This window comes from Apodemus sylvaticus, chromosome 19, assembly GCF_947179515.1.
Source record: "Apodemus sylvaticus chromosome 19, mApoSyl1.1, whole genome shotgun sequence".
NCBI lineage: Eukaryota > Metazoa > Chordata > Mammalia > Rodentia > Muridae > Apodemus > Apodemus sylvaticus.
The window spans coordinates 24,817,263-24,832,587 of NC_067490.1; the positions used below are offsets into that span (position 1 = coordinate 24,817,263).

Here is a 15,325-nt window from a genome sequence, read left to right on the forward strand (position 1 = left end):
GTTCCCTGTGTGGCCTCTGGGATCTCTTTGGGGGAAAAGTGCCACCTCAAGTCTGTCCCAGGTTTGCCTAGAAAGCTAGCAAGAAAGGTTGCACACACTTTTTTGGTGGCGAGCAGGGGAGAGGGTTGCAGGGGTTGTGTGTGTATGGAATGTGGGAACTAGGTCAGAGTTTTATTATTGTAATTGTTTTTAGATGAATATGCTTTTGCCTGTATGTATGTCTGTGTACCACTTGTATGCCTGGGGCCCTCAAAAGCCAAAAGAGGGCATCAGATCTTCTGGAAGTTGAGTGACAGACAGCTGTGAGCTGCCATGTGGGTGCTGGGAATTGAACCTGGGTCCTCTGGAAGAGCAGCAAGCCCTGCTGAGCCCTCTCTACAGGCCACATGTATAGCTTCTGTCTCTGTCTCTCCTTAGCTATTGGTTGTCTATACCAGTGCTGGGGAGAGTGGCCCACGAAACCTACATCCAACAACTCCCTGGAACCTGTCAATGTGTTGCCTTACATGGCAGAGGGACTTTAAAAATATCACGGACTCTCCACTTGAGAGGGTCCTAGGCATTGCGGAGACCAGTATAGTCTATAAAAAAAATTCTCAGAAACAAGAGAAATGTGTCTGACAGATTTCAGTAGCAGAAGCAAACTGAAAGCAAATCAGAGAGTGGAAGTATGAGGGGGATTCACTCTGAGGAAGGTGAGGGGCTACCCCACGAGACCTGCAGGGGCCTTTGAACTTCAGAGAAAGACTCCTCTTGAACCACTCTTGGTGATCTAAGGGACCTTACTTATCAGCTTTATAATTAAGAGAATTCTGCCTCAAACCTAAACATACCCAGCAACTGTCTAGGTAGGAGAGCAGACTGAAAGCTGTGCATGGCAGCATAGAACTAGAACCCTAGGACTTGAGGTGGAAACAGGAAGATCAGAGTTCTAGGCCAGCCTTGGTTATGTAGCAAGTTTGAGTATGACCTATGTAAGGCCTTTTCTCAAGTTAAAAAAAAAAGAATCTAGCTAATCAACACTTTGATTATGGCTTTGAGACCCAGAGCAAGACGAATTAAAACACTCAGACTTTTGGACTCTAGAATGTGTGATGATACGCACCCACTACCACCACCCCGGACCTCTGGACAGGCTTCTTCCTCTATGTGGCCTTGGTTGTCCTGGGATTCGCTCGGTAGACCAGGCTGACCTCGGACCAAGAGATCCACCTGCTTCTGCTTCCCAAGTGCTGGGATTAAAGCTGTGTGCCACCACTGCCTGGTGTTAAATTTATTAAAACCCCTAGGTTTGTGGGTTCTCTGGCGTGCACTCAAGGTCCTTAGGATACAACCCAGGACCTTGTGAGTGTTCTACAAATGCTCTGCCTCTATGCTGCAGCCTGAGGGTTTTCTGTTTTGTTTTGTTTTTATGTACAGACCTGACTATGTGGTAAAGTCTGACCTTGACCTCTGCTTCCTTGAGTGCTTTGGCTCTTAGACCAGGCTTGTTTGTAATGGTTAAGGACCAGCCTTGACAGCACGGCAGTGACGTTGGCTGCCTTCCAAGAGCCAGCATGATTGAGCTACTAGCTCTTTCCCTGTCAGCAGAGACCTGTCTGTGTCTCTGTTGGATGCGAGGATGGCATGGGAAAAATGGGGGAGAAGAGGCCTGCCAAAAAAATAAAGGGTGGTGGTCACGGGATGAAGCTAGAGGTCGAGAGACAGTCCTGGGTAAGGCTGTCTGTCTTTCCTCTGTAAATGTGGAGTATCCATCTAAGGTGTCTAAGGTGACTATTGTCTGTCACTCAACTGGTGTTTGATATTAGGACATACAGCCCTTGAAGAGGAGGAGGTTGGAGATCCGTGCTCTGCGTGGGCTTGGAGCAGAGCCCAGGCTGCTGTGTCCTGCTGTCACTTGTCCTCCAGTCAGCTGCCAGGTTGGGCTTGGACCAGTAAGGCAGCTGGTGCCCAGGTGCTGGGTGCCACAAGGTCACCCTGGGCATGGTTAGGGGCAACATCAGCTGTTGCAACAGCTTTGATAGTTCTGGAATTCTGGTTTCTTTAGAAACCCATTTTAGTCCTGGGTGTGAGGACACAGGACTGCCTTGCAGGGGTTGACTGCGATTTGCCTCATGCTTTAGCAGAGGCGCGGACAATCTTGCCAGCTGTTTCTGTGGAGTTGTGTGATATTTGGAATTCTGGGAACTTTGCAGAGGAGAGCATATACATGGTCAATGCCAGACGGGTTATTTCAGGGTGTGTTGGTTATGGTTAGTAGTCATGCTCAAAGAAGAAACAAGAAGAAATTAGATTCAAGGATCTCTGTCGCTCCCCTCTATCCTCCTTTCTCTCCTATCTCGTGATGGCCGGGAGTAGGGAAGGGGGCCTAAAACTGGGAGAGGGACAAAGAACCACCACAAAGTAACATCCAGCTAGAGTCAGATGCTGCAGAAATCTGCCACCAGCCTGTGCAGGACTGCCATATTGGAGTCACCCCGGTCGTATCTGTCTATGGCCAGGGGACACTTGCTTAAGGGGAGGCTTTGCTGTGGAGGAAGAAGAGAAGGCTGATGGGTCCGGGATGCCTAGGAGCTGTCAGTTGTGATACTCTGGGCCTGGGTGGGATGCTGTTCAGTTGGTAGAATGGTTGCTTAGCGTGCATCATTCTTGGGTGTGGTGGTGCTTGCCTGTGATCATAGCATTTGGGAGGCAGAGACAGAAGGATCAGAAATTCAGGGTCATCCTTGGCCACATATCAAGACTGAAACCAGCCTGGGGTGCATGAAACCTCATTCTCCCCCTCCCTTCAGGGCTGGCCTTAAACTCCAGAGTACTGTGATCAAAAGCGTGCGCCACCACTAACTACCCCACTATCCTTTCTTGAGTGCACTGCATTACTATTTATTCTGCAATTCCAAGGCACCACGTCAGAGCTGGCTATGAGGGAAATCAATCCTGCAGGAGCAGATTTGATACTTGGTTGAGTTTGATGGTGAACCAATCCATACAGGACCTCCAGCAGCGTGGACCCAGAAAGAGGTGCTGGGGAAGGCCTAGTGAACCGAACCCGTCACACTCTGAAAACCCGTTGTTCAGGATAGAAGTTAAATGGATTCTCCAGTCAAACTTGGGCTTCAGAGACAAGCCCGTGTGAATCTCAGAAGCTAATTCTTTCTGTGATCTACTGAAGACTTAAAATATCTTCTGCTGCCACTGGGACAAGGGGGTTGTAGCAAAAGAAGAACATGGGTGTATGTTGTCAAGGCTCCAGACCTTTCGTAGTCAAGCATGCGCTGTCACGGCTGCAACGCACGATAAATTGTTGTCCTGTGTCATCGTGAGCTTGACCCTCCCTCATTCAATGCTGTCCAGATTTCTTTCCAGTTAAAGTACTTGCCTAATGGTTCACACTCTAGCCCCAGGCTCTCTCGTTTTGTGACTGGATTTCTGGCCTGCCAAACTTTCCTGGAGAACTTGCTATGTACCAGAGGATGACCTTGAACCCCTGATGCCGACATTGTAGGTATGACTCACCGTAGCCTGTTGTCTGTGGTGCTGGATTCTGAACTGAGGGCTTCCTGCATGCCAGGCAAGGTGCACCCCCTAGCCTTCAGTTCTTCTTTCTGAAACCACTAGGGCAGAGCACCCCCATATTCAGGATCTACTGTGCCTAGGCATTTCCCCTCTGCAGCAGTCGCCCAGCTGCCTTAGATCAATAGCCGGCTCTGAGTCCTGGTGTTATTTGGCCTGTAGATGTAAAGTGTTTATATTGTCTCTCTTCTGTCTCGCTCAGCTGAAAGGGAGACAGAGAGCAGCGGGCTTGGTTCTGTGGTTCTGAAACATCTCTTGATCTTATTTCCATTCTGATCGATTTCTTCCTCCCCTGAACTTCTTTGAAGTTGTAACACATCGGATCATTTAAAGCCACTGGACTTTGTACATAACCAGTTATCTCCGACCAGCGAGGAGTGTGTGGTTGCAGAAAGGCTGCTTTGGCTTTTTCTTTCTTTCCTTTTAAAACCAGGTCAGGATTAATTTTAAGGGGGGGGGGGAAGGTTGCCAGATAAAAGAGCAGCTTGAAATCAGGGGCTCTTCTTGGGTTACCGTGGGCTAGCATCCTTTCTTATTAAAGCCCAAATGCTTCTGCAGGCTCTTTTGTCTACGCTTGGAAGATGCCTTTCCCACCGTGGGATTCAGTACCAGGCCCCAGAGAAGTGGTCTCAGATTTCCTGAATTCCCATTTAATTAGCTGAGGTCCAGTGATTCAGCTAAGCCCTCTGAAGGGTCAATAATAACGCATGGGTTCTCTGCCAATCCACAAGCACTCCTGTGTGGGGTCCACATGCTCTGGAGGGAAGTTTTGTGTTGTAAACAGGAAACATTAGAATTAGTGTTCCATCTTAATGACAGGACAAGTTCTTACAAGTATGACACAGGAAAGTTTGTGTGCATGTATGAATGCTCTCAAAATTCTCCAGAACCCTTTCTTCTGCTTCTATTATTTGCTATCACAAGTCTCTTATGAACCTTGAAAATCAAGTTGAAATATCCCAGATTAAAACATAACAGGTTAGACATTGGTGGCCCATTTGTGTAATCCCAGGACTCAAGAGGCAGGAGGAATCATTTGGGTTTTCTTTTAAGGTCTTTGGTTCATTTTGAGCTACTTAAGACTTTTTTTAAAATTTATTTTTATTTTATTTTTTTAGATTTACTTATTTCATGTGTGTGGGTTTTTGCTTGCATGTAACGTACACCATGTTTATGCCAGAAGACTGTGTCAGAACCTCTGGGGACTGGAGTAACGGGCGCTTGTGAGCCCCCCAGGTGGCTGCTGGGAATTGAACCTGGGTCCTCTGGAAGAACAGCCAGTACTCTAAACTGCTAGGCCATCTTTCTAGGCCCTTGAGTTAATTTTTTAAAAATTATCTCATTTTAAATTATGCATATATGTGAGTCTTTTGTGTGTAGATTATGTGCACTTGACTACAGATGCCCTAGGATAAAAGGGGATGCTGGGTCACCTAGGGCTGGAGTTATGGGAAGATGGGAGCTGCCGTGGCTGCCAGGAATTGAATCCGGGTCCTCTGAAAGAGCAGCAAGTATTCTTAACCGAAGACCCAGCTCTTCAGCACCCAGGGTTTGTTTTTTTAACTAGCTTATGTATTAGATTTCTTTATGGAATTTTCACCCGTAGTTTTGGTTGATCAGTTCCATCTCTCTTCTCATCCCTACGTACCCTCCTCCCACCTCAGATACCCCCACCCCACCCCACGCCCCATACGTCTACTTTTCTGTCTTCACCAGGGATTGTTTTTTGTTTTGTTAAGATATAGCACCAAGACTGGCCTAGGAGTTGTTTTGGAGCCTAGCCTAGACTCAAATTGTGACCCTTCTGCTTCAGTCTCCCAAGTAGATCACAAGGAACCCACGCATTACCATACCTGGCTCAGTGTTGATTTTGCTTAGGGTTGCTTTGGCTACTTGCTAGTTTCGTGCTTTCTTATGAAGTAAGGATTTTTTTTTTTAAGATTTATTTATTTATTATATGTAAGAACACTGTAGCTCTCTTCAGACACACCAGAAGAGGGCGTCAGATCTTGTTATGGATGGTTGCAAGCCACCATGTGGTTGTTGGGATTTGAACTCAGGGCCTTCAGAAGAGCAGTCTGTGCTCTTAACCGCCTGAGCCAACCTACCAGCCCCCCCCCCTTTTTTTTAAATTTTAGTTTTATCCACATGAAGTGCTTTGCCTGTACCTCATACATGACTCCTGCCCACAGAGGCTAGGAGGGGGAGCCTCGTCTCTGGAGCTGGAGTTATACATGTCTGTGAGCCTCCACGTGGGTGCCGGGAGTTGGACTTCTGGAAGTACTCTCAAACACAGAGTCATCTCTCCAACCTCTGAACTTTAGGACTACGAGGACTGCATTGATTCTCCTGTGGGTATTTTTTCTTGATGGCTTGCACCTGATGTCGATGGGTGTGGGGCTTTATGTCTTCACACAAGCTCAGTTTTTTCCTCCACGATGAGCTCTTATCCTGTTTTAGATTGTTTTTTTGAGATTTATTTCTTTTCGGTGCATGAGTGTTTTGTCTGCGTGTATATGTATGTGCAGCATGTGCATGCCCGTGGAAGTCAGAAGGCATAGGAGCCCCTGGAACGGACGAGTTGGCACAGGTGCTTGGGCCAGGAACCAAACCTGGTCTTTTGCCAGAGTAACGGTTGCCGCTGCCCCAGCCCCTTGTGTTGGGTTGTTAAGCCCTTGTCACCCACTCCAAGAGCAAGTCACACTTTCTCGGCCTCTGCCCTCGCCCAGTCTGGGGCTTTCTAGGGCATTAGGACTGCTTGCTTTAGTCTAAAGCAGTGGTTCTCGACCTTCCTAACACTGACTCTTTAATAACAACAACAACAAAACCCAAAACAGGAATCCTCAATCTTCCTAACGCTGTGACTCTTCAATACAGTTCCTCATGCTGTGGTGACCCCCAACTGTAAAATTATTTTCGTTGCTAATTCATAACTGTGATTTTGCTACTGTTATGAATTGTAATGTAAATATCTGATATTCGACCTCTGTGAAACGGTCGTTTGACCCCCCCAAACCCCACCCCCGACCCCCAAGAGGCCTAGAGAACCCACAGGTGGAGAACTACTGGTCTAAAGCCAAGCTGTTTCTAGTCAACATTTTTGGTTGCCTGTTTTTTGAGACAGGGTTTCTCTGTGTAGGCCTGGCTGTTCTGGAATTTGCTCTGTAGACGACCAGGCTGGCCTCGAACTTTCCTGTGCTTCCTGAGTGCTGGGACTAAAGGCGTGTGCCACCACTGCCTGTGTGTAGTCAGCGTTTGAAGGTTGCGGGCCCCAAGGATCTGCCTTACTGGAGGCTTCCTTGTCGAGTGAATAGGCGGCTCCTGCCGCCTGCTGGTTGACGTCCATCTATGTGCACGTGGAACGCATTGACTTTGCCTTACAATGGTCTCTCTTCATTTCCCCTCCAAGTGAACTTTCAAGTTTCCTTTAAAATGTGTTCTTTTCCTTTCGTTATGACTTAAAAATTAAAAGCAAATAAATAAATAAACCAGTGGCATCTAAGGAGGGATTTGGAAAGGCATGGGTGGCAGTGGTGAGTGAGGTTCGCCATCCATCCTAGCACTTGGGGGGTGAGGCAGGTGGATCTCTGTGAACTCTAGGCTAGCCTGGTCTACATAGTGAGTTCCAGGCTAGCCCATGAAACATAGCCGAGGCCCTGTCTTTTAAAAAAAAAAAAAAAGGTTAAAAATCCTTTCTTGTCTGTCTCTTGACTGATAGATTGTAGAAAATATATCAGACATGGAACATGGCATCTATTTTGTTCTGTTTTGATGGTATTTGTTTTTCGGCCTAATCACTTTTCTTAATTTTTTTCCATTTATTTATTCATTTTACATCCAGATCAAAGCCCCCTTCTCATCCCAGGCCCCCCACTCCCCTCATATCCCAGCCACTTCTCTCTCCCCGGTTCATCTCTGAGAAGCAGGAGGTCTCAGCCAAGGAATCAACCTATGTTGGCTCCTCAAGTCACTGCAGGACTAGGCACATCCTTTCCCAGAGGCCAGAGAAGGCGACCCAATTAGGAAACGAGGCAGGCAACAGAGTCAGGGACAGCCCCTGCTTCAGTTGTTTGGAGAGGGGTAGGGAGGGGCACTAGGCCCAGCCCCTCTGGTTGCTCTGTGGTTGGTGGTTCAGTCTCTGGGAGCCTGCCAGCGTCCAGGTGAGTTGACTCAGTTGGATAGGAATCCTATCCCCTTGGGTTCCTCAACCCTCCCCTCCCCTCAGCTCTTCCACAAGAATTCCCAAGCTCTGTGGATGTTTGGCTGTGGGTCTCTGCCTCTGTTTCCGGTCAGCTGCTGGGCGGAGCCTCTCAGAGGACAGTCATGCTAGGCTCCTGTCTGTGAATCCAGACTGACAGAAACAAACACAGCCTGAGGCTCCAAGAAAGTCGAAGGAGAAAGGCAGGGCAGCTTTGTGTCTGTATAGATCCGTCTCACGCGGGGCAGCGCCTGCGTATCCAGGCCAGCGGTGACAAACATGGCTGCCAACAGTGCCTTCACAGGTTGTATCATTGAGATAAGGCTTTGACCAACAAAGAGCCACCAAGGTCTCCCGGTGGGTCCCTGTGAATCCACTCCCCATGCAGACGCAATGGTTGTTTCTGCCATCTAACACGGCGACCTCCATGGAGACGTGGCTGACTGGCAAAGACATCAGAGTTGACTTCACCGCGGTCTCCAAGAAATGCAGGGACACAGCCACAGAAGTGAGCCCCAAGAACATCCGGACACGTGGCACCGTGGAGACCGGGCAGGGAGACGAAGAAGCCAGGACTGACTGTAAACAGAAGGAACATTGCGGGTCGACTCTCTGGCCTGCAGTTTCTCTTTAGCACAATGCTTTGATGAGCTCTGGGATTAAAAGTGTGGAACACAAGCCCATCCTCAAGGGTGCTTGCTGCTTTTAGTTCGTGCACAGTAGGGAGCTGGCTGGTTTTGTGTGTCAACTTGACACAGGCCGGAGTTAGCACAGAGAAAGGAGCTTCAGTTGGGGAAGTGCCTCCATGAGATCCAGCTGTGGGGCATTTTCTCAATTAGTGATCAAGGGGGGAGGGTCCATTGTGGGTGGTGCCATCCCTGGGCTGGTAGTCTTGGGTTCTATAAGAAAGCAAGCTGAGCAAGCCAGGGGAAGCAAGCCAGTAAGAAACATCCCTCCATGGCCTCTGCATCAGCTCCTGCTTCCTGACCTGCTTGACTTCCAGTCCCGACTTCCTTTGGTGATGAACAGCAATGCAGAACTGTAAGCTGAATAAACCCTTTCCTCCCCAACTTGCTTCTTGGTCATGATGTTTGTGCAGGAATAGAAACCCTGACTAAGACACATTTTTCTGGAATTGTGAAATCTGATCGGATCAGCATGTGGGATCTTCTGCACAGGAAATCCACTTTATGTCCCAGAAGCCAAGAGCGCAGCCGTAAGGGAAGCAGGTATTGCTGTAGCTCAGAAGCCCTCCCTGCATTCGTCACAGAGTTCCTGGGGTTAGGGTTCACCTCACTCTCCTGGATACAGAACTTGATTTATGTACCTGCACCCTGTAGCTTAGCAACAGCCGTGAGGGAATGTGCTGGGAAAGTCTTCCCATTTATCCAGTGGACTGTAGATATCCCTACCCCCACGTCGGAAACATACCGAAAACACAATGAGTTTTTGTTGTTGTTGTTGTAACTTACTTGCTGGGGGGGCGGGGTTCCTAAGCATAAGAAACTTGGAGATGACAGCTTTGTGTTGTGGTGTCAAACGGTTGGACTCCTTAGAGGACAATAAGGCAATCCCAAATGTTCTCTGGAGTGTCTTTCGTGAGAGAGAGCAACATCTCATGTAAATCCATATAGAATCATACATGCATTTTAAAGAGAAAATGAGGACTGGAGAGATGGCTCAGCGGTTAAGAGCACTGACTGCTTCTTCCAGAGGTCCTGAGTTCAAATCCCACAACCACATGGTGGCTCACAACCATCTGTAATGAGATCTGACGCCCTCTTCTGGTGTGTCTGAAGACAGTGATAGTGTACTCATAAAAATAAATCTTTAAAAAGAAAAATAAAGAGGAAATGACTTCTAGCCAGTGGTACTCCTTTTGTTTTTGTTTTGCTGTTCTAATTATTTTTACTTTAGAAATGGTCTCATGTGGCCAATGCTGGCCCCAAGCTTACTACATAGCAGAAGAGGACCTTGAATTTATGATCCTTCTGCCTCTGTTCCTGACTTCTGGGATTATAGGGCAGCAGTAGATTGGTTTATTAGTGTGTGCGAGGTACCTTGGGTTGAACCTGAGACCTCACGTAAGAGGACGAACATGCTAGGCAAGTACTCTACCACTGAGCTATATCTAATTTTCATTTTTGAGACCGACTTGAGTCTCAAGTAGCCCAGACTGGCTTCAAACTAGTCACTATGTAGTCACGGGTGACTCTGAACTTCTGATTCTCTGTGGTCCGTGTCAAGTGCTAGGATTACAGGCGAGTGCTATCCTGCTTCCTATGCCTTGTTGGGGTCTTGTGAATGCTAGGCAAGCCCTTTAGAAAGTGAGTTCCATCCCCACCCCTGCATTTTACCACCAGTTACTCTCTTCGGTGTACCAAACTCCGGGTCCATCAATAGCTCATTCCCTGTCTGATAAATTGCCCGTAAACTGTGGTAAGCATGGCTTATCTGCACCGGTGCTGCAAATGATACTGTACTCTGAGCCAGGGCTTCCCAGCCATTAAGACAGCCTTTAAATGTAAACGGGAGGATAACAATGTCCGACAGCACATCAAGAGGATACTAGGACATAAACCTTTGTCTTCTTCAGTTTCTACCATTGAGCATGCTAGGTTAGCAGAGTCGGAGCAGATCCTGTCAGTCTTCCTTTTAAGCTTGTCCTTGGTTTACTCATCCTCATTGGTGCGTGCTATATCACCTACCCTCTTTTTGACCTCTAATGCAGGTGATGTCTTCCCAGTGCAAATGAGTCCCATAGCCCAGAGCCGGTTTGTGCCCTTGGCTGAAGTTCTTTGCTGTGCTATAGCTGATATGAACGCCGTTCGGGTGGCCGTAACACAGGAATCCCTCTTGGAGCACTTGACAGAACATTACCCAGGTAACCACTTTGCCCCACTTGTATTCATCTGAATGGGTTTGGTTTCTATGAATATACAATCTTAAATATAGAAAGACTATGGTGACTTTTTTTTCTCACTATAGAATCTTTTGTCATAATACCACAAGTCACCCAGCTTGGTGGCACAAGCAATGCAGGCTTTAGCTGCTTGCTGGCCTGAGCAGGACTGAAAGTTCAAGGCCCGCCTGGGCAGTTTGACCCTGTCTCAAAAAGTAATAGTGGGGTGGGGGGGATAGTTGTGATAGAATGTTTGCCTAGCATGCGCAAAGCCCTGGCCTCCATCACCAGTACGGGGAAAAAAATATCAAAAAGTACATTGTGTGTGAGTGTGTGTGTGTGATGGCTCATGCATGCCATGGCAGTACACATGTAAAGGTCAGAGGGCAGTTTCCAGGAAGAGTAGGTCTCTCACCATGTGGATCTCAGGAACTGAACTCAGGTCTTTGGGCTTAGCCGCAGTCCCTTCGCCTGCGGAGCCATCTCAGCAGCCCAGCACCTGCATTTCCTAAAGATTTATTTCTTCTACATTCTAGAGGGCTCTTTTCATATGTAAATAATGCTGTAATCAGATTCTGTAGTATTTGAAGCTTTTAATTCTGCCCTATAAATCACATTCGAATGTGGAGTTTATTTTACACTTTAGGACCTAAGGGATCATTCTGTACTGTCTGTCTGTCTGTCTGTCTTTCTTTTCTTTTCTTTTTTTTTCTTTTTGGTTTTTTGAGACAGGGTTTCTCTGTATAGCCCTGGCTGCCCTGGAACTCACTTTGTAGACCAGGCTGGCCTGGAACTCAGAAATCCGCCTGCCTCTGCCTCCCAAGTGCTGGGATTACAGGCGTGCGCCACCACCGCACGCCTCTGTTCAGTATTTCCATGGCTCTTTAATCTCCAAGAATGCTTCCTCCAGGAGTAGGGGTTTGTGTGTTGTTTTGTTTTTTTTGTTTTCAGTGTTGGGGGTGGAGCCCAGGGTTCCACAGGAGGCTTTGCTTTCCTGCTGTGTCTTCAAATGTTTTAAGTTGGTTTCTATCCAGGGACACTCGGGTTTCTGTTTTCTGTACTTGGCCGTTAGCCTCGCATGTGTCTTTATGGGGCCCAACTTATATATAGTATTCTGTAGTTTAATTACACATATTATTCCTTGGGTTGTTTAGGTTTGCTTAAGAGAGGGTCTCACTGTAGCTCAGGCTGGCCCGGTTCTCAAGATATAGCGCAGGGTGGCCTTGAAATTTCGCCAATTCTCCTGCGTCCATCTTCCCAGCACTGGGATTACAGATATGAGTCACTATACTGAACTCTTTCTAATTTAAATAAAAGTGTGTGTGTGTGTGTGTTCAGGCATGTATGCATCACAGCTCACATGCAGAGGTAAGACGACAAGTCGTGGGAGTTGTGCTCTCCTGATACTTTGAAAGACTAAGCATCGGTCGGTCGGTCGGTCGGTCGGTCACAGGTTGTCAGGCCTGCATACATGGCCTGCCAGTGCTATCACCTGATGAGCCAGCCGTCGGACCAGCTAGCGTTTTCATCGCATGCACTGCACACAGTCGGCTCCAAGTCTGTTAATCAAATATGCGGTCATTCTGCATTTCTGATTTATTTATTTATTTATTTATTTTTAATTTTTTTTTTTTAAGGCATTGCTATTCCCTCCCTGGACATTCTCTACAGCACACTGGGGGCTTTAATTCAACAGAGGAAGATTTACCACACCGGAGAGGGCTACTTCATAGTTACCCCAAGCACATACTTCATCACAAATGGGCCCGTGCAAGGAAATAAGAGAACCTTCCTGTCAGTCGAAGGGTGCTCGGGGCCCACTTCCGGGACCTATCTAGTGAGCATGGATTGCTGTGCAGAGCCGACCCAGGAGAACGAGTCTCCTGTTTCCCACTGTCCTTCATGTCAGTGCTACCCTGATACAAGCACGCGCGACTCTAAGGACCTACTGACCGCTGCAGAGGTGACTAGAAAATACCAGGAAGGTCTTGAGAAGCCCACAGCTTTGAGCAAGAATCAGGTAGCTTCAGCACCTGAAGACACCCACGTCGGTGTGAGCCCCAAACCACCACCATGTACGAAAGACAAGGGCAAAAGATTCGGTTTCGGTTTCCTGTGGCGCAGCTTATCGAGAAAAGAGAAGTCCAAAGTGGAGCGTCATAGTTTCTCCGCACAGTTCCCACCCGAGGAGTGGCCCGTCCGAGACGAGGACAGCTCCACCAACATCCCGCGGGATGTGGAACACGCAATCATCAAAAGGATTAACCCCGTACTGACTGTTGACAACTTATCCAAGCACACTGCCCTAATGCAAAAATATGAAGAACAAAAAAAATACAACAACCAGGGCACGTCAACGGATATACGGATATCCAGGCATAAATATTCCTCTAAAGAGGCGATCCGGAAAAGGCGGGGCCGGTTTGCCACGCCCCGCAGGCGGAGCTGTTCTCATAGGGGTAGACACAAATCATGCAGCCAGGCAAGTGAGCTTGAGCGGGGAGGCCCCGGACCAGAACAGGAAAAGAGCCCCGAGGTCCCTGCAGCCCAGCCTGCCTGCAGCGAACGAGAGAACTTGCACGGCAGGAATCCAGCTGTGCTAGGCTCCCACTTGATTTATAAAAAGCAGATCAATAATCCGTTCCAGGGCATGCATCTCCGAGGGCACCCTGTATCCAAAGGGTTCGTCCTTCAGAAGACCCATGGTCTGAAACCTAGTTGCATCGGGCCGGAGGAAAAGCCTTTCTCGAGGACAGGCACTTCAGATCCTTCCGGAGTCTTGGAGGGTGAAGGCCGACCACCGTGTCCCCAACAAAGCCGAGATAAACTGGAAGCAGAAACCACGCCCGTGGCGAAGGCTCCTGGCCATCCAGTCAGCGACGATTTCAGAGGTGGCCCAGGAAATTATCCTCCATGTAGAGTTTTGCCAAGCCACCTGCGGTGTTATTCCTTTAGGGAAAGTATGCTGCGAGCTGGTGTGTTTCACGAGGGAAACAAGGTCCTCCCTGAAGTCTTGAGGAAAAGCTGGTCCGACTATGATATGTTCTTGGGATCCAAAGAAAAGCAGCAGGTCCTGCCCACACGACGTTGCTCTTTAGACTCAGACTCCTCTGTGTATGCAGAGGATGAGACAGTGGGTAAGACACTACACCAATTCCAAAACCTCGGCCTCTTAGATGGCCCAGTTGCTGCCAACCGTTTGAGGACTCATGAAAGACAAGATGGCGACTCAGAAGAACTAAGTAGGAAGGGATTTCAAATCCCAGAGGCTGAGATTGTGAATATGGAAAATGAGGGGCTTTCAGACAGTGAGCTGCACGAGGTGACTTTGTATGACCCCGGGGCCGGGGCTGACGGGGGCTGCAGTTCTCTGTGTTTAGAGGACGATGACTTCTCTGAGACAGATGATTTCTGTCACACGCTGCCAGGACACACTCAGTACTCCTGTGCAGGTGGAGGCACGTGGAATCATTTGGGAAGTCCAGCCATGACAGGGCGATCTCTGACTGGCTTTAATAGCAAAAGTGAAAGGCTTGAGCCTCCGGGCATTGGAAGGAATCACTGGTACAAGGCCACAGGGTTGTTTTCAAATGCAGGGGAAAGCCCAAACCCTGACAACCCTGGCCTAAATTCAGGGACCCCATGGGGTTTCAACTACGAAGGAGAGCTCACTGTTGCCCATGTCCAGAGCCCAGCAGCTGCTGCCGGCGGAAGTTTACTTGAGTGTTCTACTGTAAGGAAAACCAGTTTCCCAGTTGAGATCCTGCAAGATTCTCCTGGTGATAGGGGAAAGAATCCAATTGTCTGGAGACCGAGCCTTCCAAGTCAGGAAATGAAAGAGCATTTCACAGACAAGTTACAACTTGTCAAGGCCTCGCACGGGTCAGTGTTGGCTCCGGAGCCACAGCGAGAACACAGTCACCTAGAAGGGACGGAGAATCACAGCATGACGGGAGACAGCGGGATCGATTCCCCCAGGTCAGGATGCAGAGGGAGCACTATATTAGCTACTCTTGCAAGGAGTTGATGTGGAGGTGCCTGGTAAAGGGCTTCAGAACTAAAAGTGTAACAGTTCCAACAGCCTTGGGGGAATAAATTGTATCAGATTACAGTGGGGTTACATATGGTAGGACAGAGGTCACTTTTTAAAAATATATTTTTATTAATTCTTTGGGAATTTCAGACAATATATGTATATATATATATGTGTGTTAAGGATTTATTTGTACGTGGATGGCGTTTTGCCTGGGTGTATATTTGTGCATGCATAGCATACACGCTTGTTACCCACTGAGGTCGGAAGAGGGGTATCCGATCCCCAAGAATTGGAGTTATGGTTGTGAGGCATCATGGAGATACTGAGCAGAACTTAAGTCCTCTGCAGGAGCAGCCAGTGCTCTTAACTGCTGAAGGGTCTCTGCAGCCCGTGCCCCTCTCAGCACATTTTGATTATATTTACCCTTCTGCCCACAGTTTCTCCTGCTCTTCCCAAACTACCCAATTCTTTTTTGTTATTTGTGACAGTGTCTCTCTATGTAACCCTGGCTGTCCTGGATCTCACTTTGTAGACCAGGCTGGCCTTAAACTCTTTTGAGAACTGCCTGCCTCTCTCTCCTAGCGTCCTCCTCTTCTTCTTCTTCTTCCTCTTCCTC

At 48.1% G+C, this 15,325-nt stretch overlaps 1 protein-coding gene across 2 annotated transcripts in view; it reads left to right on the forward strand.

The window, feature by feature from the left end:
- Positions 1-15,325, forward strand: part of Stox1 (storkhead box 1) — a 59,781-nt gene that overhangs the window by 37,869 nt on the left and 6,587 nt on the right. The window contains exons 2-3 of one of the 2 annotated variants that reach the window (XM_052164638.1): positions 10,503-10,655; positions 12,311-14,651. In XM_052164638.1, the coding sequence (XP_052020598.1) occupies positions 10,503-10,655; positions 12,311-14,651 (2,494 nt within the window). The remainder of the gene's footprint in view (positions 1-10,502; positions 10,656-12,310; positions 14,652-15,325) is intronic. The other variant, XM_052164639.1, reaches the window with a different exon arrangement.